The sequence below is a fragment of the Artemia franciscana genome, chromosome 16, assembly GCF_032884065.1.
Source record: "Artemia franciscana chromosome 16, ASM3288406v1, whole genome shotgun sequence".
NCBI lineage: Eukaryota > Metazoa > Arthropoda > Branchiopoda > Anostraca > Artemiidae > Artemia > Artemia franciscana.
Genome location: NC_088878.1, coordinates 35,849,049 through 35,872,353, shown reverse-complemented (window position 1 = coordinate 35,872,353; position 23,305 = coordinate 35,849,049). Strand labels below are relative to the sequence as shown.

The 23,305-nt window shown below is 32.1% G+C and overlaps 1 protein-coding gene across 1 annotated transcript in view; it reads right to left on the bottom strand.

The window, feature by feature from the left end:
• LOC136037396 (filamin-A-like) overlaps positions 1–23,305 on the bottom strand; it is a gene marked incomplete in the record, with an annotated part of 335,049 nt that overhangs the window by 119,694 nt on the left and 192,050 nt on the right. Inside the window, 3 exon segments of the mRNA XM_065720141.1 lie at positions 12,616–12,783; positions 16,259–16,338; positions 20,601–20,745. Coding sequence (XP_065576213.1) covers positions 12,616–12,783; positions 16,259–16,338; positions 20,601–20,745 — 393 coding nt within the window.

Below are 23,305 nucleotides of genomic sequence, written 5' to 3'. Positions count from 1 at the left end.
TAAAAATAAAAACTTGTTTCAACATTTTCGATGGTCCTAGATCTCTTCTCCGATCTCCGAAACAAACACAACCTAGAAACAATAAGAAAATGTTTCCAAGACATTGGAATTCAATTCAGTAGATATTTCGGCCCTATGCCCAAGGGCCGTCTTCAGCACAACACAAGAAAAAAAAAGCCCTACCATCCTTACTTCAACGAAGATCCACCAGGACTGATAAATAAATGATGTCAGATGATAAATTAATTCAAACAGAACACAATAATTAAATACAAGTTTTCAAAGGTAATCTTGCTTTTTTGGCAGCTTACCTCAAAAGACTTTTTGTAACTGGTTCAGTACTATTATAAATTGGTTTAGTAAAATATTTTGTTAGATCATTTTTAATTAAATTTGAGTCATTTTTGAGTCACTCCCCGATTGTATTTTACCGTAGTTATGACACAATCGTACTCCCTCTGAAAAAGCGGTATAAAGCACGAATAGGTGGTGAAAAAATTATTGCTGTTTAATCTTAATTTCTCAACTTATAGAAAGGCTTCTACAGACTTGCCATCCAGTACAGTTAAACTCTGGAAGTTATCAGTAAAAAAAAAATTAAAACTTCAAGAGAAACTTTAATTAAAATTCATTAAATCAAACTAATTAATTAATTCAATTAGATTAATTAAAAAATAATTTAATTAAATTAAAAAAAAATTAAATTTTAAATTAATTTCCAAAGATCAGAGAACTCTTTGGACCAGGAAGTTCCACAGGATTGGGACCGGGAGCCTCCCCCCGGTCATAAATTATTCTTATTTTTTTGGCACTCCTCTTTCAAATCATCAGATAGATTTAATTTTTATTGCCCCCTACTCCACTGGAAAATAGTTTCTACATATGTGCATAAAATGGACACTTCTTTTTTACCCAGCTCAGGTATACTTCTAAGGAAGAATGAATTGCAACCCTGGTCAGATGCACACGGTGAAACTTAGTGCATACAGACTTGAACAGCGTTTATGCAATTTCTCTTCTTCAAAGAGTTCAACCATTAAACCATGCAAAATGATTTATTGACAGTCTTACAAAAAAAAAGTTAATATCCACGCCCTAAAGTGGATTAAAAATGGATATAAAAGTAATAGTTTCACTTTCAGTCAAGTTTCCCATTCTGATGGCAGACTATGAATAATACCTATAGTCAAGGGGTAAAAGAAAACAGATAAGATACTTTGCGTTTGTCCCTCCCCCCCCCCTCCGGTAAAAACAATTTGCTTGTTTTGGGAAATCAATATACGAATTATTCCTTCAACTTATTTCTCGTTAGTACTTGGATCAAAATGCCGAATAATGATGAATCTGAAAAAGAAAACAATGAACTACATAAAAATTTTGAACGTAGCCTGGGCTATGTCCAGACATTCAAGGGGGATGGGCTGGGAGTCGGTTGTGATGGTAGTAACAATTATATCGGGAAAGAGAGTTGAATGGGAAAATCAAATGGTATTTTATTATGTTTTTGCTGGTGAATTAATCAACTTTCCAGAAAATAGTGCCCCTTGGGGCATAACAGGCAGAACAGCATAGCTCTTTTTATCAAACATTATTTTACAGGCTAGCTTTACTCTAATCAGAAAAAGAGTTGAAAAACAAAACAATTTGTCTAGTTCTAAAAACTTCACGTTGAATCCAAAGACAATTTGACCTTTAAGAATTACTACTACTACTACCAATAACTTACCGCAGCGCCAGGCCACCTGAGGGCAACACTTGCTGAACGCACGCTGATCCTGCACCCGAATTTGTTCAAAGTTTTATTCATTAAACCCCGTCGTGAAGTTCCAACTTCCCTTAAATCATTTCTTATGACCTTTTTTCAGCCTATTCGTGGCCGAACTCCTTTTTATTTTAGAAGGATTGGCAAATGACACAATTTAGGCAATATCCTCCAGACTTAAAACGTAGCCTAACCGTCTTAACCTCTCATCCATGGCAATCTGTCACCCTCCTTACAAGTACATAAAGACAGATATAGCCCCAGCATTTTTTTTATGGAGGCAAGAGGAGTCAACACCCGGAGAGTCAAGGAGCATAGGCTTTAAAATATTTTTTCTCCAAATTATTGGGGGGGGGGTAACTGCCATCCCCCCAATGGTGCCATCGCCCCTTAACCCCACTTGTTTGGGCTATGCTTTTTCGAAACCATGTTAGAGCCCAGGAAACACAGTTAGTTGGTAATAGCAAGGGTTCCATTCAGGGACTGTCTTCTAAAATGCTAGAACCGAAAGATTAATAGTTTAAACTAAGTTCAAACCAAGAAACCCTTTCAGCCTCGAAGCATTGTAATAAAAATTTAAATTGAAAATTATTAAAGCCATGATAAAAAAAAGGGATCAGTAGCATAAAGAGCAGGGTTTGTGGGGGCTTTGGGCCCATCATCTATAAGATAATTCGTGTTTGTTTCAAGTTTAATTGTGCTTTTTACTTTTTTTTGTAAAAACATGTTTTTTGATTTCATTTATGTTTGTTTTAATATCATGCTCTGACCTAGCCCAAATATGAGAGGGCTGCCAGTGACCTAAGAACCTAAGTGACCTAAGAGCTTAGTTTAAACTTTTAGCATTGTTTAGCATTACAGTTTAAAGTTTAGCATTGTTATAAAGGTACTTCAAGGATCAGAGTTCATTTAAGTTAATGTGCGTTATACAATAAAATAAAAATAATAATAAATAAAATAAAAATGAAAAAATAATAAAATAAAAATAATTTTAGTAAACATAAGAGAACTGGTAACCCTTTTAAACCTTGGTCTTTACGCACAAGTTCAGGTTTCTATCTCTGTGATTTGATATTCAAAAACCCAAATTCCCCCTTAACAACTACTATCCGCCATAAGATGGGAGCTGGCCTCCCCCTCTCCCTCAGACTAAGTTGCACACTGGTACAAATACAATTCTCCAAATGAAGATATATAAAAAAAAGGTTCCTCAATGCTTATGTGATGGGGTTTTAGGTACCCTACTCCTCCTGGATAATGATCCACCGACCTCTCCACAAATATCTGCTTCACAACCATGGAATACTGTAACTGTTCTTATTCGTGGATAAATGGTCAATGTTAACAGTTACTTTCTTAATGACTGTGAAGTAGTTTATATGTTCAAGAACAAATGGGCAACCAGCTGACAGTATGGCACTTGGGAGCCGGAGGAAATACATTAGCTTTTTAATAAAAATACAATTATTGGCTATGTCAGGATCTTCTGTCGATAGCATTATAGTCCTATTTCGAGCCAAAATTGCTGTTTTATGCCCCAAAATGCAAAAATCAGCTGATCAATTTTGTCACGGAAAAGGGTACTCAAACTTTTAAATAATGTTTGAATGAGTCCTCACCCGATATTCTACGACCACTGGTTTGATATGATCCCTAGGTTGTTTACTATTTTATTATCGTTTTTTTTACTAAGGAGGTAATCAAAAATACAAATAGCTAACATTAAATTTGTCAAGATCGTACATCATGATTGTTATTCTTAGAAAGCAGAACGCAGAAAGAAGCAGTTGAAAGCAGATTCATCTATGGCAACTGTCTTGAAACAAACTCCTGGGATACTATATGCTTACGAGCATATAGGCAAAAACAGAGCAAGGTTAATATTCTAACTTAATCACACTTTTAATGTTTTAGCCCTATACCCTATAGAAAAGTCCCGATCTCCCCTAGGCTCAGAAGTTATTGCATTCTTTTTTCCCTCGGTCGATGACAATTATTTACAAAGGATAATGTCAGCTTTGCTCCTTACTCAGACTATCTGTCTGACTATCTGACTTTTGCTCCAATTAGCCATGGCTCTTAAATTTACTCACAGCCCACCCACTTGATTACAATTCAAAAATAAACGGAATAGGGAAAGGGAGTGCCAATTGGTGGGATGGGCAAGGGTTTGAAAAATAACATTTTTTGTCTTTTCATTAAAATATTCAAAAAATTACCCCCCCCCCTAGATCTTCAAAAATATTATTTTATATCTCCACAAAAAAATCTTTCAATAGTCCTCGTCCTGTAATTTTTTGTAAATTGGCACCCTTGAATTGAACTTTGCATTCCTTTTTTAGTTAGAACATTTGTGTGTTATACTAGACTGCCCCAAAACTTTTCCAACTTTGTGAAAGTTGCTAGATGGAAAATGCCAGAGGTACCGCCTTCCTGGAGCGTAATTATGGGCACAGATTAAATCTTGAAAGCTTTATTGAGACAGAAAAGCCATTTCCTGTTAGAGCGAAGATTCGCCATTCCGTACCCAGGATTTATTTTCAGGAGGGTGGTACAATTTTATTTTTTAAACGCATCAAAAACTCGTTTATATACACTTTGGTTACGTTTTTACAAGTGGAAGAACTAGCTCGGAGGGGAGTTCAAACCCCCTTCCCCCTGGATACAGCCTTGTCTGTATCCTTACTCCAAAAAAACATGAAAGCACCTTTCGCTAGTTTTTATTGGATTAGCTCGGAATTTTAAATATTCTGATAGGCCTATCTAATTCATCCCAGGCTATCTAAGACAATAAAGAAGTGCAGAAATATTCGCTTAGGCCTAGTGATTCGGTGATTACATACCCTTTTATACACCGTCGATAATAAAGTAATTAATATAATTCCTGGTAATTTACAATTGTGAAATACGATTTTTCTCACAGTGAATGCACAAAACATAACAAACTAAACTGAACTACGTCACCAGGTATGGTAGCTACCCGAAAATTCAGAATGCGGTCAGGTATGTCGCCTCAAGGAAAAAAAATAATTGTACTAATGTCAAATTATTATCAATAAACGTGAAAGGATTTTAAAATTTGAAGAAAATTTAGAAGGCGAAGCTTTTCTGTTAGAAGAGGGGGGGGATCAAGATAGTGAAATTATATACCCTAGGTCGGGTATAGATGCTTCCCTGAGAAGGGTATGATGTTTCTTTGGTGTTGTAGAAATGGCCGAAGAGCCGTAAAAGGCTGTTAAAAATAGGTGGAACTGTAAATTTTTAGGCCATGACATTCAATTTTGCTCTCCCCCCTCCTCTTCTAGCCTTCGTGCACAGCCATCTTTCTAAAAAAACACCATAATAGCAAAAGAGAGGTTCTCCCCCTCCACGCTAAGTGGACCAGATATTCCCTTAAACTATGCACATAACACCAAGAAAACACTATAAACCTAAACAACTTGCGCAATAGATCTAAAACCCAAGTTAGGGCCCAAGTAGATGTGTTCACCTACTCTTCCTCTAGGTTTCCATCTAAGGACCGAGAATCTTCATGAACTTGGACAATCTTTGTTCTAGGGAAATAAAACTATCAGAACCTGTCATCTGGGATGACAATTCTAATCTTATTCATCCATTCTTTCCTATACAGTGACCGTTCAAGCACTGAGTAAAGATTCAAAATTGGCTTAGAAGCGGCCTCAAAGCCTGAAGCCATTTTACCAATGGCCGCCTTTGCCCTTGTCCCTAATTTAGACTGCATATACAGTGTTGCACGTGTCATATGTGCCTGAGCCATACCGTAGATACATCTGTCGGCCTAGTTTTATGAATGACTTGGAGATTTTCTTGGTATTGGCGCCACATTTGTGTTTCAGAAGCGGAATATTGAAATTGCAAGAACATGGTTTAAAACGTTTGCACCAATATTAATTTATTTCGAACTGTTTTAGCTAATATTATACCTTTTAAACTTGTGTCAGATTACAGATCAGTTACAGATGGAAATATTGCTGTTTCAAGGTTCTATTCTTTCTATTAAAAAAAAAAATTATGCCTTAATTGCCTGTTTTTAACTATGCCTTAATTATGCCTGTTTTTGATTGGCGTCAATCAAAAATTTATTGCTTGAAAGTTGAACAATGTTCAACTCGAAAATTACGAACGACCTACATAATTAGCACTGTAATGGGGTGCAATTTTCATTTTATGGACAAATGTGACTACAATGTGGTCTGGGCACAAGGCTAATCCAGGGGAGGATTGGAAATTTGACCTCTTCCCCGAAACGTTTGTCCAATGCACAAAAACGAAACAAAAATGAATATAGACAAATTTTTGATGTGTTCTTAGAGTATTTTGCCTCCCCTCCCTAAAAGAATTCTGGCTACGATTTTGTCTAGGCATTATGTAGTTCATCAACCCTCTAAGACAGCAAAAAAACGCTAAACTTAAATTTTGTCCCCAATAAAAACAGAAGTAAAATGGAAAAGGATTAAAAAATGTAAAAAAAAATGCTTTTTTGATTTATGGAATACGTTCATAGGGCGTGTACGAGTTTTTTTTTCCTTGGGAGAGGTCATGGGGGGGGGGTAAATAAAATATAGGAATGTAAAATAAATATAGGAACTTACAGGAATGTAAAAAAATTCAGGATCTCAAGGGGGATTACAAAGATTACATACCTCCTTATGTATGTGCCTGATTATCCCGTTTTTTTCAGAAAATGGCAATCAAAGATTTCAGAAACACAATCAAAGATTTTGATAGATATCAATGGAATAGACTAAGTTGCTTCATCCCTAAGTTGTTTGTTATTTCCTATCCCTCTTTTCTTCAGTAGTATACACGATCAATATAACACCTAGTAGAACCAACCAGCCGTAGCGGGTAGACCCCTTCCCCCTTCAAAAAAAACTTAATTATCAAAAATGTTGGAAAAATTTATAAAAATATAAAAGAAAAAAATATAAAATTAAAATAATTAAATAATTAAATTAATTTAATTATTTAAATAATTTAATAAAATTAAATAAAAAGTTTATAAAATATAAAAAATTATATCAAACAGTTCGTGGTAACGAACTGTAGTAAGGAGCGACCCGGCTCAATAGTAAACGAAACTCTAAAAAACGGAATTTTGATGCTAAAATATACATCAAAAGAATCAGATTTTTATGCTGATTCTAAATATATAAGTTTCATCAAATTTAGTCTTCGTCATCAAAAGTTACGAGCCTGAAAAAATTTGACTTATTTTAGAAAATAGGGGAAAACACCCCCTAAAAGTCACAGAATCTTAACGAAAATCACACCATCGCATTCGGCGTATCAGAGAACCAAATAAAAAAATTTTCAAGCTCCTATCTACAAAAATGTGGAATTTCATATTTTTTGCCAGAAGACAAACCACGGGTGCGTGTTTTTTTTTTTTTTTTTTTTTTTCAGGTGTCATCGTATCGACCAAGTGGTCCTAGAATGTCGCAAGAGCTCATTCTAACGAAAATGAAAAGTTCTAGTGCCCTTTTTAAGTGACCAAAACAATTGGAGGGCACCTAAGCCCCCTCCCACGCTCATTTTTTCTCCAAAGTCAACAGATAAAAATTTTGAGATAGCCATTTTGTTCCGCATAGTCAAAAACCATAATAACTATGTCTTTGGGAATGACTTACTCCCCCACAGTCCCTGGAAAGGGGCTGCAAGTTACAAACTTCGACCAGTGTTTACATATAATAATGGTTATTGGCAAGTGTACAGTCGTTTTCAGGGGATTTTTTTTTGGTTTTGGGGGTGGGGTTGAGGGGAGGGGGCTATGTGGGAGGATCTTTCCTTGGAGAAATACGTCATGAGGGAACAGAAATTCAATGAAAAGGGCGCAGAATTTTCTAAAATTACTATAAAAAAAAACAATGAAAAAATAAACATGGAAAAGTTTTTTCAATTGAAAGTAAAGAGTACCATTGAAACTTAAAACGAACAGAGATTATTACGCATATGAGGGGTTCTAAAAATACTTTAGCATAAAGAGTGAGGTATTTAGGAGGAGATAAATACCTCGCTCTTTATGCTATAGTATTTTTAGTAATTTCAACTATTTATTCTACGGCCTTTCTGATCCAGGGGTCATTCTTAAAGAATTGGGACAAAACTTACGATTTAGTGTAAAGAACGAGGTATTAACGAGGGTACAAACCCCCTCATATACATAATAAAAATTAAAGAATATAAAAGTTTGTTACGTAAGTTAATTCTTAAGTTACGTATATTTTTTACTAATAAAAAAATCGTTAAAAATTAAAATTTATAGTTGCCTTAACACATAACCGAAAAAAATTGCATGGCAACTAGGCCTCCTTCCCCATCCCTTATTTCTCAAAATCGTCTAACCAAAACTAAGAGAAAGCCATTTAGCCAAAAAAGGAATTAATATGCAAATTTCTTTTTAATAATTTATGTGTGGAGAGCCAAAATCAAACATGCATTAATTCAAAAACGTTCAGAAATTAAATGAAAAAACTAGTTTTTTTTAACTGAAAGTAAGGAGCGACATTAAAGCTTAAAACGAAAAGAAATTACTCCGTATATGAAATGGGTCGTCCCCTCCGCAATCCTTCGCTCTTTACGCTAAAGTTTGACTCTTTGCCCCAATTCTGCTTTTTAAAACAATTTAAAGCTTTAGCGTAAAGAGCGAGGGATTGCGGAGGGGACAACCCATTTCATATACGGAGTAATTTCTGTTCGTTTTAAGTTTTAATGTCGCTCCTTACTTTCAGCTAAAAAAAACTAGTTTTTTTATGTAATATTTATAAAAAATAAATGTTGGAAATTACGAATTTACTTGGATTTTAAGACTTTGGGGAGTCTGGTAAAATCTGGGGAAGGTAAAGGGGAAGGATGTGCGAAAGCACAGGATGGTTGGCCCCCAACCCCCATTGCATTTCCTGGCTGAAGGGCCAAGAAACGGAGATCAGCACCGCAGGTAGGGACTGCAAAGTCTAATGCCCTACATTTACTTTTTTTTATCCCTTTATAAGCCTTCTTAAAAGTTTTCAATGTGAATAAAAGGGCCTTAAAAAATAACTAATTATAAGAAAATTCATAAGAATTGTTTGGTAAAATTTACTCAAATTTTATGTTTATTAGGACGCTTGCAACTGCGAATCTTGAGTTAATCCAAAAGGACAGTTTGGGTGGGGTAATTAAAAAGATAATATGCACGTTTTCGTCAACGATCCTAAACCTTACTGGACTTTCGAGGTCTTTAGAAGCTTTTACTTTTTCCAAAACACGGTGTTTCCTATTTTGTGGCACATATAAATAGTTGTGGCACATATAAATAGTTAGCAGGAGACTTATTTTGGCCAAGTCTTGATGTGTATAAAAATGTCTCTCCATAAAAACAGCAACTAAAAAACGCTCAGTTTTTAATATTTTTGTTTTTCGTAAGTTTTTTTCTCTGTAAGTTTTTTGTCTCGTAATATAACTACAAGTTGGAATCCTGTTCTCTAGGAGTCAGAATCTATCAGACAGATGGGTGAAATTTAGCCGAAATGTATGAGCAGAAGGAGCAAAAATGAGCCAAAGTGAATCGACTGCCAGAAAGCTTGGTTTGATACTAATCTATCTAAAAAACAGTATACCGATCATCTTGACTATGCCTCTGTATAAGCCATTGTTGAACAGAGATTAAAAAAAAAATTAAGTTTTTTTTTAAACTGAAAGTAAGGAGCGACATTAAAACTTAAAACTAACAGAAATTACTTCGTATATGAAAGGGGCTGCTTCCTCATCAACGCCCCGCTCTTTACACTAAAGTTTGACTCTTACTCTCAATTCTTCTTTTTAAAGCAGTAAAAAACTTTAGCGTAAAGAGCGGGGCGTTGATGAGGAAGCAGCCCCTTTCATATACGAAGTAATTTCAGTTCGTTTTAGATTTTAATGTCGCTCCTTACTTTCAGTTAAAAAAAACTTGTTTTTTTATTTAATTTCTGAACGTTTTTGAATCAATGCATGTTTTGATTTTGGCTCTCCGCAGAGGAATAATTAAAAAGAAATTTGCATATTTTTTTTTTGGCTAAATAGCTTTCTCATAGTTCTGATCGAATGATTTTGAGAAAAAAGAGCGGGGGAGGAAGCCTAGTTGCCCTCCGATTTTTTGGTTACTTAAAAAGGCAACTAGAACTTTTAATTTTTTACGAATGTTTTTATTAGTAAAAGATACACGTAACTTATAAATTAGCCTCCGTAACGAACATTTGTATTCTCATGTCTTTATTACATATATCAGGGGGTTCACCCATTAGTTAGTACCTCGCTCTTTACATTAAAGCTTAAATTTTGTCCCAATTCATTAAGAATGACCCCTGAATCACAAAAGCCGTAGAATAAATAGTTGAAATTACTAAAAATACTTTAGCGTAAAGAGCAAGGTATTAGGAGGAGGTGAGCCCCTCATATGCATAATAATTTCTGTTTGTTTTAAGTTTTAATGCTGCTCCTTACTTCCAGCTGAAAAAACTTTTTCATATTTAATTTTTCATTGTTTTTTTTTAAATAACTCTAGAATATCCTGCTCTCCCTTCATGGAAATTTTCTTCCCCCATGACTCTACGATGGAAGGTTCAACCAGCATATCCCCCTCTTCTCAACCCCTCCCCCAGCCATAAAATCCCCCTGAAAACGTCTGTACACTTCCCATTCACCATTACTATATGTACTATACTCCCAATAATCAAAGTCTGTAACTTGTAGCCCCTCCCATGGGGACTGTGGAGGAGTAAGTCGTCCCCAAAGACATAGTTATAAGTTTTTCGACTACGTTGAAAAAAATGGCTATCTCAGAATTTTGATCCGTTGACTTTGGGAAAATAATTAGCGTGGGAGGGGGCCCAGGTGCCCGCCAATTCTTTTGGTCACTTAAAAAGAGCACTAGAACTTTTCATTTCCGTTAGAAAGAGCCCTCTCGCAACATTCTAGAGTCACTGGGTCGATACGATCACCCCTGGGAAAAAATAACAAAAAAAAAAAACAACCCAAACAAATAAACACGCATCCGTGATCTGCCTCTTGGCAAAAAATACAAAATTCCACATTTTTGTAGATAGAAACTCCTACAGTAAGGTTCTCTGATACGCTGAAACTGATGGTGTAATTTTTGTTAAGATTCTATGACTTTTAGGGGGTGTTTCCCCCTATTTTCTAAAATAAGGCAAATTTTCTCAGGTTCGTAACTTTTGTTGGGTAAGACTAAACTTGATAAAACTTATATATTTAAAATCTAGAATTGAAGAACCAAAGGATCTAGAATTGGACCTTGAGGGTGAATTGGTGCTTTTACAACCAAATGAGAGAGTGGATTTGGAAATGCAGGTTTTCCACAAGGACATCCACCAATCTCCGTTTGCAGAGTTTTTTCTTAGTGCTTTCAAAAGAGCTATTTATTCTAATTGAAAGGTCTTTGTGCTTCAAAAGTCACTCTTAAAGAATTGGAACAAAATTCGAACTTTAGTGTAAAGAGCGACGTATTGACTAGGGGGTGAACCCCTTCATATCCGTAATAATTTCTGTTCGTTTTAAGTTTTAATGTTACTCTTTACTTTCAGTGAAAAAACTTCTTTTTTTATTTAATTTTTCAGTAAAAACCTGAATTGTACAACATTTTAGAACGAAGCTTAGGAATCAGTCACCAATTCTTAGAAATAAGAGGGTTTGTGGTTTCTGATGGGGGGTAACTAAAAAAAATGTTAAGTTACCTTATATGAATTTTAAAGGATAGTAAATAAAACTGAATTGTTTGGGATTTTCGATTGCAATTAAAGACTGGACTTTATACAAGGAAGGCGTAATTCGCCTTTAGGTTCCGTTAAGGAAGGTGCACAAGGAGGAAGACACGCCTGGATAAGCCCTGAGGAAGACACAGCAAGATTATTTTGACGACAAAAGCTCGAGTAAAAAAAGAGGATCAATGACGTATCCAGGAATTTTTTCACGGGGCGGGGAGTACTAAAACCTTGAGAAACACATAAAAAGAATTTTTATATGCATTTTTTTATTTTCTTAAGTCGGACTAAAATTTTGGGGCAGGGAGTTCAAAACTCCCTACTAGATACAAAACTCAAAAAAAAAATAAGAAAAACAGGACATAACAAAAAGAAGATGGAAAACTCAAACACATAAAAAATTTAACAGATTTGTAGGATTTGCCTTTTCTGGTGAGTCTAACAAGTTTGGTTTTCTTAATTGGTGAGGGGAAAGAGTTAGCAATTTTTTTAGGGAATAGGGGTTAAGAATGAATAAAAAATTTAATATTTCCATTTTCATAGAAGTCTACCAATTTTTGCATACATTTTAGGACTTTTTAAAACTAAAGCGGAGTCTTAACCATCCATATGCTGTTCCAGATAACAGTATTGCTACTTTTAGTCTAAAACCTTTCTTTTTAGTATAAAAGATTTCGTTCTCAGACTTTTAGTCTAAAAGCTTGAAGATAGCAGGAGGCGAAAAGAGGTTTTTGTCAGAGAAGCGTCATACTTTTTCGCAAGATTAAGATAATTTTATCTTTTTAAGTATTTTTTATCTTAAACAGGGTCTTAGCCCCCCTGACACTGTTCCATATGATTACTCGCAATAGGGTACTTGAATAGGCTACTCTGTATCTGGCTGATTTTTGTCTAGAAGGTTTTTAGGGAAGAATAGAAGTCGAAAAAAGTTTTTCTTCAGACAAGTGTGACACATTTTCCCAACATTAGAGTAATTTCCTTTTCTTAAATATTTTTCTTTTTGGGTGCTAATAAATGGAATCAGGGTAAAAGTGAAAGCAGAATAATTTTTTGGAAAGCTATGGATAAAAAGGTATTAAATATGCCTAGACCTACCAGGAACAGGATCGTCATTAAACTTCATTTCAATTGTGTGTAGGGAAGCTTGATGGGGCACAAAAGATGCCAGGAACTTTTGTCCCCCGAGACTGGAGACTGAGCTTGTGACATGACCACCATTGACCAAAATCTCCAAGTTTCCTGACCCAGCTGAGGAACCGTCAACTGAAATGAAAATATTTTTCAATATTTTATCTTGTAAGATAATTCGAGTTGTGGTTGTTTGGGGTTTGATGCGTTCGACCAATAGGTCATATGCGTTAATTCGAGTACAACAGAGGAATGATAATGGCGACAACAGTAGCTGCCATCTAGTAATGAGCGGACAACGGCACCTAGAAGCCAAAATAAAAAAGTTTTTTTTCCAAATAAACTGTCAATAGACGGTTTATTTCCCATGGAACACCGTTTTCAAACTAAAGCGAATTTCAACAATGACAATTTCAATGATGTACTTTTTACTAGATTTAGCGTCATTTATGAAGGATTTGAGGCTTTTTATAATATTCTAAAGTGTTTCTTCTCGTAACCTTAAGTTATTGTTAAGTTGAAATTACTTTTTATTAAATTTGGCGTCATTTATGAAGGATTTGATATAAAATATTTCTTCCCGTAACCTTAAGTTATTGTTAAGTTGAATCTGAATAAAACTGGTAGTTTCAAAACGGTGCTTCATGAAATAGACAGTAAATAGCAATAGACAGTTTCTTTCAAAACCACATTTTTTTGGCTATTTTTTATTGTTCTTTATTGGGATGCAGCTACGACTGCAGCCATGGCCAGATAATAATAAAATTTTTATTTAAAGAAGTAATTCAAACATAAATCAAGCAAAACTATAAATATTTAAGAGGGACTGCCACCATCCTCAACCCCAAGCTAAGCGGTACAGATTCCACATTGGCTCCACATTTCAAAAAATAATTTTATAAATAAAGGGTATTTGTGTCCTAGTCCGCTTAGAGGAGCCATTTTTTTTTTGGTTATTTGTGTTTCATTTAACATCGTTTTGACATTTAACATCGTTGTGTTCCATTTAACATCGTTTTCATTAACGTGTAATTGCAAGAAAAGATTCAAAATTTTTAAAAGAGCCTGAATTCCTAAGAAAATAAGATTCAATTGTAATGAAAAGTATATCATTGAAGTCATCATTGTTGGAAAATCATAAAGTTATCCCACCTAGGCGTGTCCCCCTATTTTTTTTAAAGAAGGCAAATTTTCTCAGGCTCGTAACTTTTGATGGGTAAGACTAAACTTGATGAAACTTATATATTTAAAATTAGCATTAAAATGCGATTCTTTTGATGTAACTATTGATATCAAAACTCCGTTTTTTAGAGTTTCGGTTACTATTGAGCCGGGTCGCTCCTTACTACAGTTCGTTACAACAAACTGTTTGATTGGCTATATATTGGCACATTTGGGGGGGGGGGTATTTGGATAACGTTAAGTTAGAACAAAATTGCAGAATAATTGTAGCTAACACATTTTGCATGCAGACCCGCTATGCTTTATCCCCACCCCCTCCTTAATGGGTAAATATATAGCCCGAATTATATAGGTCCAGTGCATTTTGTCACTCGTCACTTAACAATGTTACTACGAAACCAGTTTACTCAGATCTTACATTCAGATCAAATTCTTGAGGGTGATCTGAATAATTAATAAGTACCGTAAGTGAACCTACGCTCGCTTGTGAAGCGGGCATTACTACCATTAGTCATAGTGACAGTTAAACAGTGTTTCACGAAACATTTCAATTTCAGATACCAGGTGAGAAGATGGAAAAAACCTGATCCTGCTTTAAGAAAGTAAGCCAGCATATATATATATATATATATATATATATATATATATATATATATATATATATATATATATATATATATATATATATATATATATATATATATATATATATATATATATATATATATACTTGTGATTCGGTAAATTTTATCATATTTAGTTTACCTATTGTTGCTAAAAAGAGGGATATATTAACAGGATAAGCTTGTTTTGGTGTTACTTGGTTGTTTTACATTTGCCGTTTTTTTCTTTCATAGGCATGTATTTTGGGGGTGATACCTGACACGGGGATGCCATGGATATTCTGTGGTAGCCACAACACTTGGCTGGGTAGAGAATTTAAAGTGGCGAAACCCTATAGGCCAGTGTATTCTCCTGATGAGCCCTTGTGTTGGGTTGTTGCCTCTGAATTATTTGTCTATATTATTTTTTCTATTGTTCGGTAAATGACGACTTATACTTATTGACGACATGACTGCCTGTCCATGGATTATTCTTTATGGTTGATTGTGTTTGGCTATGCTGTTTGACCTATGTGATTGTATGGACGAGTAGGGTTAAGGGCCTCATTCAAGTGCTGGTCTATATTAATCACTAATTTAGGAAAACAGTCTTCCTTTTCTCCTTCTGTCTCTTTTTTTTTTCTTTTTTTTTATGTGTTTGTGCTGTTGCATATATATATATATATATATATATATATATATATATATATGCTGTTATATATATGCTGTTGCATATATATATATATATATATATATATATATATATATATATATATATATATATATATATATATATATATATATATATATATATATATATATATACATATATATATATATATATATATATATATATATATATATATATATATATATATATGTATATATATATATATATATATATATATATATATATATGTATATATATATGTATATATATATATATATATATATATATATATATATATATATATATATATATATATATATATATATATATATATATATATATATATATATATATATATATATATATATATATATATATATATATATATATATATATATATATATATATATATATATATGTGTGTATATATATATATATATGTATATATATATATATATATATATATATATATATATATATATATATATATATATATATATATATATATATATATATATATATATATATATATATATATATATATATATATATATATATATATATATATATATATATGTATATGTATATATACATATATATATATATATATATATATATATATATATATATATATATATATATATATATATATATATATATATATATGTATATATATATATATATATATATATATATATATATATATATATATATATATATATATATATATATATATATATATATATATATATATATACATATATATATATATATATATATATATATATATATATATATATATATATATATATATATATATATATATATATATATATATATATATATATATATATATATATATATATATATATATATATATATATATATATATATATATATATATATATATATATAAGGGCCGTATCCGAGACCTGACATATATATTTTGAGGGGGGGGGGTTACGAAGGAAATTCGAGGAGATTACAAAAAACTTTAAAAAACTCATCAAAAATTTGTTTAAAATTATATTTGTTATGTTTTGTTACGAGTTGAACAAACATTTCAGGGGGGGTCAAACCCCTTTACCCCCCCCCCCCCCCTGCTGGATATGGCCTTGATGTGTTCACATATGCAATAAAAAGTAAAATAACTTACTCTCAAATTCTACAGGCTCACCGACTACACCATCAGGAATGTTACCAACTCGAATTTCCTGAGAATTGTAAGCAAAACACCTGAAAAAAGAAAAGCATCTCATCAAAAGTAAAAAAAAAGCCTTTTTAAGGAGGTTAGAATGCGCTCAGGTGCAGTACGTTACATTTTGCCTCTGTTTTTTTCAGAGAAAGCGAGCACAAACCTTCGAACAGAAAAAATTTTCCCGAAAGATACTCCCTACCCACCGCCCACCTCAGGATATTTCTCATCCCGTACCATATATATATATATATATATATATATATATATATATATATATATATATATATATATATATATATATATATATATATATATATATATATATATATATATATATATATATATATATATATATATATATATATATATATATATATATCTTAAAAAGGGAGTTATGCACAACTAATGTTTACGAAAAGGTAAATATAGAGGATGAGAATTTAATGGAAAAGACTGAAGAAATACTTTTTAAAAATTTTAATATTAAAATAAATGACAATGATAAAAAGTTCCCTTTCCTATATTGGACTGTAAAATTTCATAAGAATCCCCCTAAACCACAGTTTATTGCTGGAGCAGCTAAATGTCCAACCCGCATTGCTGCTACTGACCTCTCTTTAATTTTAAAGGAAATTGTAAATAAACTTAAAACCTATTGTTTTGGTATTAAAAAATTTTCGAAGTTTAATCCATATTGGAGTGTTAATAATTCACTGCAGGTGATAGATTCTTTAACAATGGTTTCAGCTAAAAGAATTGAGTCTTTCGATTTTGCGACAATGTATACTAATTTATCACTTAATGTAGTGTTTGATAATTTAAAAACTGTTATCAAGAAATCTTTCCTCTTATCTAGTAAAAGGTTCTTAAAAATAGACACTTAAAATAAAAAGCTATATGGACAAATTGCTTTAATACTACAGTTAACTTGAGATTTTACAGCTTGGATATGATTTTTGAGTTATTAGAATTTGTTTTATACAATACTTATATAAGATTTGGGGGTGATTTGTACAAGCAAATTGTGGGAATTCCCATGGGGGGGAATGCCAGCCCATTTATAGCTGACTTGTTTTTAAGTCAACTAGAATATAAATATATGATGGATAAGAATAATCCAATTAATTTAAAACATGCTTTGTCAAATAATAAAAGATATTTAGATGATATTTTGGTCTTAAATTGTAAGGATTTCATTGATATTTCTAAAAATATATATCCATCAGAGCTTATTCTTGAGCCTAGTCATGGCACTGGTCATGAAGATCATTTCTTAGATTTAAATATTAATATTTGTGATAATAATAAATTAAGTTTTAAAATGTATAATAAAACGGATGATTTTGATTTTGAAGTGATTAGTTTCCTAGTCCCTGAAAGTAATATACACTCAAATATCATATATTCAGCGTTTTTCTCACAGTTACTTCGTTATGCAAGGATTTGTAGTAATTATATTGATTTTAAAAATAGATGTAAAATCTTAAGCCAAAAATTGATATCAAGAGGTTTTTCTGCAAATAAATTAACTTGGCAATTTAAAAAATTTAGTTTTCATTATAACGAACTTTTAAATAAATATCAAAAGAATTATCTAGAAATACTTAAAGAAATTTTCAACTAATTTCGGAGGTTCGAGAAATGTTGTCGAAGCGCCATTTATTTTGAATTGTGTTTCTAATTGAGCGGAGTTTTTTTAAAAATTAGCCACATGGTAAAGATGAATTCTATAATTGTTTAGTTCATTCAGGTTTTTTGCAATGTGTTAATATTTGTGATTTGGTAAATTTTATAATATTTAGTTTAACTATTGTTGCTAAAAAGAGGGATATATTAACAGGATAAGCTTGTTTTGGTTTTACTTGGTTGTTTTACATTTGCTGTTTTTTTTTTCTTTCATAGGCATGTATTTTGGGGGTGATATCTGACATGGGGATGCCATGGATATTCTATGGTAGCCACAACACTGTGCTGGGTAGAGAATTTAAAGTGGCGAAACTCTATATAGGCCAGTGTATTCTCCTGATGAGCCCTTGTGTTGGGTTGTTGCCTCTGAATTATTTGTCTATATTATTTTTTCTATTGTTTGGTAAATGACGACTTATACTTATTGACGACATGACTGCCTGTCCATGGATTATTCTTTATGGTTGATTGTGTATGGCTATGCTGTTTGACCTATGTGATTGTATGGATGAGTAGGGTTAAGGCCTCATTCAAGTGCTGGTCTATATTAATCACTAATTTAGGAAAACAGTCTTCTTTTTCTCCTTCTGTCTCTCTTTTTTCTTTTTTTTTTTGTGTTTGTGCTGTTGCATTGGTGATTTCTCTTTTCATGATATATATATATATATATATATATATATATATATATATATATATATATATATATATATATATATATATATATATATATATATATAATGAAAAGAGAAATCACCAGTGTAACAGCACAAACAAATAAAAAAAAAGACTGAAGGAGAAAAGGAAGACTGTTTTCCTACATTAGTGATTAATATAGATCAGCACTTGAATGAGGCCATAACCCTACTCATCCATACAAGTCACACTTATGTGAAAAAATTGAGATTTTCATGCATGGAAAAGTTTACATTAAATTGCTTAAAGAGCAAAAAACTGGTAATTGCAAAAAAAACTGTATATATTTTGGCAAGGGATTAAAACAATTCAAAAACTTTAAAAAAGAAAACAAAAAGTTTGAATCTTAGTAGCCTATATTTCGTTGTTAGAAATCGGACTAGCTTTAATAACCAAATATCTTTGAAAAGTCTTGTATGAATAGAGATTAAATAGCGTAAAGAACAAACAACTGGTAACTGCAAAAATATTTGTATATATTTTAACAGGGGATTACAACAATTCAAAAACCTTAAAAAAGGAAACCGAAAGTTTGAAGCTTAGTAGAAATCGTTGTTAGAAACTGAAAATCTTTGAACAGAAGCAGATGAAAAGAGTAGAAATAATTGGAAAATAAGAATTGGAAAATAGAGAATAAGAATAGAAGATAGGGAATCCAACAAGAATTGGAAATAAGTGGAAAAGTGGAATTAGACGCCACATCGTCTAAGAATAGTTACAGGCACCTATCTCAAGAACAGTCATCAAACAAGAAGCAAAACAAAAAATGTGGTTTGACCTGACATTCTAGGGCTTTAATGAAAAAAAGGTTAACATAGCTAGGTTCCACATGAAGGACACAAATTATGCTTTTTGACAATTAAGTAGGGCTAAAAAAAAAGCCCTGTATTGGGCTACTTTCATCCAAAAGGCTTAATATTACGTTTGAGAAATATTTAGGCCTAGATGTAGGCCTAAATTTCCCGCTAATCTTAGGTCAAGCAGCTGAGGAGGCAACACTAGATAAGACACAACCAGGGTTTCAAATAAACTCTTAAACCGTTTTTTATTATTTGTATACCCTAGGAACACAGGTAAAATTTCGGTAAAAAACACTGAAAACTAAACTTCTTTTATTTAATAGCTAAACGAGCTAGAAGTAAAGCTGCTTACTTTTGTTTCATAAGAACAGATAACAACACAAAAACAGATAACAGCATATTCTCACCAGACAAGAACTTGGATAAAATGTCACATTTAAAAGAAATGTCGTGTTTGATTTAAATATATATATATATATTATTATAAAGTAAGTATATGCACAGAAGCAGGGTTTTCAAGTAATAACGAGTAGGGTTAATCATCCCCTATATCTAGATAAGAATCCTTATCTGTTATTTTAATTAAGATATCATTTTTATTTAGTATTTTAATAGAAAAAAAGTCAAGATAAATGCCCTCCTCCCCGCGGTTTAAAATACATTAGGGTCTCTCCTATATATTACTGAATTAGTACCCGTGCATAGAAGTTCATCTCAGGGCAAAGAAAGCAAAGTAAAATACGGGCCTAATTAACTCTTCTTGGATTTGACTGATCCTCTTGTTCAACGTCCACTTTGGTAGAGCAACACAAGCAGGGGGGGGGGGTCATTTTACTGTCAGAATACAGGGCAATTATTTTAAAAAGTCTAATTTTAAAAAGTATTCTATCATTTTTTAATACTGTGTGAATGTTTGGTAACTGTTTAACAGATTTTAAGAGCTAATTTAACACAATCATAAATGCTTACTAGTCTCACTTCTAGAAGTATATTCTTGAATTACCCCAACCCATCCCCCTATTGAATCACTATATAATCCAATAAATATCTCCCCATTGTATTTCATGTTCTTTCAGAAAACTTCCTGCGTTAGAAGAATTAGAAAGAAAGTAGCTGCTTACCTAAATGGTGAGTTTGGCAGGGGTTGACCCAGAAGAAGGACGTCAATAATATACTCTCCGATATGCGTGGTCGAGAATTCAACAGTAACGCTGTGGGATTTTGGTCCATCAAAAACGCGTGGTTTAATGGTCGTTCCCTTAGGGCCTGAAAGATAACTCCAAATTATATCAAAAACAAAAAAGTCTGTTCAAATTTTATTCAAAGTTGAATGTTATGCAACACAAGATATGCAAATCTAGTTGTTGGAGATACACTACTTAATTTTTATTTTGAAAAATTAATTGTAAAGTGCATACAATACCTCAACTTACATTGCAAAATAAATCAGAAAATAAACGGACAGTCTATTCGAATTTCAGTTCACAACTTAATGTCCTGCAATCAACTACTACCGAATGTCAGAAGTCTTCCCGTATTTGGTTATTTCTGTTTGTTCCTTCTTTGTAGCTGTTAAAGCGTCTTTTTATTTCTGTTGTCTCTTTTTCTTTTCTTTTCTTGAATTTTACTCTGTCTTTTCTGGGCTTACTGCCCAGTTTTTTGTGACGGGTTATAAATAAAATGATGACAAACACAAAATGCACAACAATGGTTGTTAGGAATATTCTTGTTAGAAATTATTTTTTCTTCCCAAAAAATTAATTGTAAAGTGCATACAGTACAAGAAGTCAAATTATAAAATAAACGGGTAAAAAAATTAAAAATTCTTAATTTTTGGAATTTTAATACAATACACTTATAAATGTGCAAAACCGGCTGTTGAAAAACCATATACTATATTTCCTTCCAGAAACTAAGCGTGAAGCGCTTTTTTTACGAGAGAGAAAAAGAAAACAAACGGAAGTCGATTGTCGTTTTTACAAAAATTTAATGCCGTACTACAAGAAATATATAATACTAGTGCTTAGCCATGTCATAGATTATTTTTTCTTCACAAAAACCAGTTTTAAAATTCATGCAGTGCGTAAATCTTATAAACTAAGTAAGAAAAAAATGAAAATTCTATATAAGTTTTAGTCACAATTTAATGCCATACAACAAGAAATATACCAAACTAGTCTTTAGGAATACTATTTTTTGATTTATCAAACATTAATCGTAAAGTGCATACAAAGCCATTGAGGGGTTTCAGGGCATTGGTGTGCAAGTACTTTCTTCACAAAAACTAGTTTTAAACTTCTTGCAGTACGTAAATCTTATAAAAAAGTAAGAAAAAAGATTTGTCAAAATTTAGTGCCATACAACACGATATGTACCAAACTAGTCTTTAGGAACTAGTTTGTTCCTAAACTACCCTGTTTTTTCCTTTTTTTCCTTTAAACTTTTTTATAAACCTTTTTATTATTTATCAAACATTAATCGTAAAGTGCATACAAAGCCATGGAGGGGCTTCAAGGCAGAGGTGTGCAAGTAATTTCTTCACAAAAACTAGTTTTAAACTTCTTGCAGTACGTAAATCTTATAAAATAAGTAAGAAAAAAGATGAAAATTCTATTTAAGTTTTCGTGAAAATTTAATGCCATTCAACACGAAATGTACCAAACTAGTCTTTAGGAACTAGTTTGTTCCTATACTATCCTGTTTTTTCTTTTTTTTTACCTTTAAACTTTTTTATAAACCTTTTTATTACTTATTAAACATTAATCGTAAAGTGCATACAAAGCCATTGAGGGGTTTCAGGGCATTGGTGTGCAACTACTTTCTTCACAAAAACTAGTTTTAAACTTCTTGCAGTACGTAAATTTATAAAATAAGTAAGAAAAAAGATGGAAAGTTTTTGTCAAAATTTAATGCCATACAACACGAAATGTACCAAACTAGTCTATAGGAACTAGTTTGTTCCTAAACTACCTTTTTTTCCTTTTTTTTACCTTTAAAATTTTTTTAAACCTTTTTTTATTTATCAAACATTAATCGTAAAGTGCATGCAAAGGATGGAGGAGTTTCAGGGCAGCGGTGTGCAAGTAATTTTACTTTTTAAAAAGTTCTACTTTTTTTTAAAGTAGAGTTGTGAGAAAGAGTCAAACTTTTGCGTAAAGAGCAGGAGGTTGAGGAGGGGACCACCCTTTCCTATACGGAATAATTTCTGTTCGTGTTTTAAGTTTTAATGTCACTCCTTACTTGCAGTTAAAAAAACTTGTTTTTTTATTTAATTTAAGTATAAGTATCAAGTATTCCGCCATTGTTCTACTTAAGTAACAAGTATTTTTATGAAGTACTTAAGTACTCAAGTATTTCCACAGTATTTCAGTATTAAATGACGACCTTTAAAAATCTTTGTGTTATAAAAGTGAAACCTTGCAAAATAGCTCTTCTGCTTAAGTGTAGTACAAGGAAAGTATTTTGAGCTTCACAACTTTGATCAATCTCAATTTCTAAGGTTTCAAAGACCTTCCAATACTTTTCCTTTGTTTAGAAAAAAATTGATATAGTTTAAAATTTTGCTCCGATAACCGGAATTATATTTTTCAAAACTGAAACCAGAGAAAAAGAAACAGAAAACAGAAATTTGAGGTATAATGTTGTTTTTTATTCAAAATTCCAATAGGTATAGACCTGTCAAGTATGCTAATTTCTAAGACATAGAAATCAGAAGAGGGTTAACATAGTAGTTTGGCAATATCTTCCCCGAGTATATTTTTGTCTCTGGATTCATCACTAAAAGTTCTATTTGCCTAATCTAACCACTTCCCAAGATAGTAAAAAG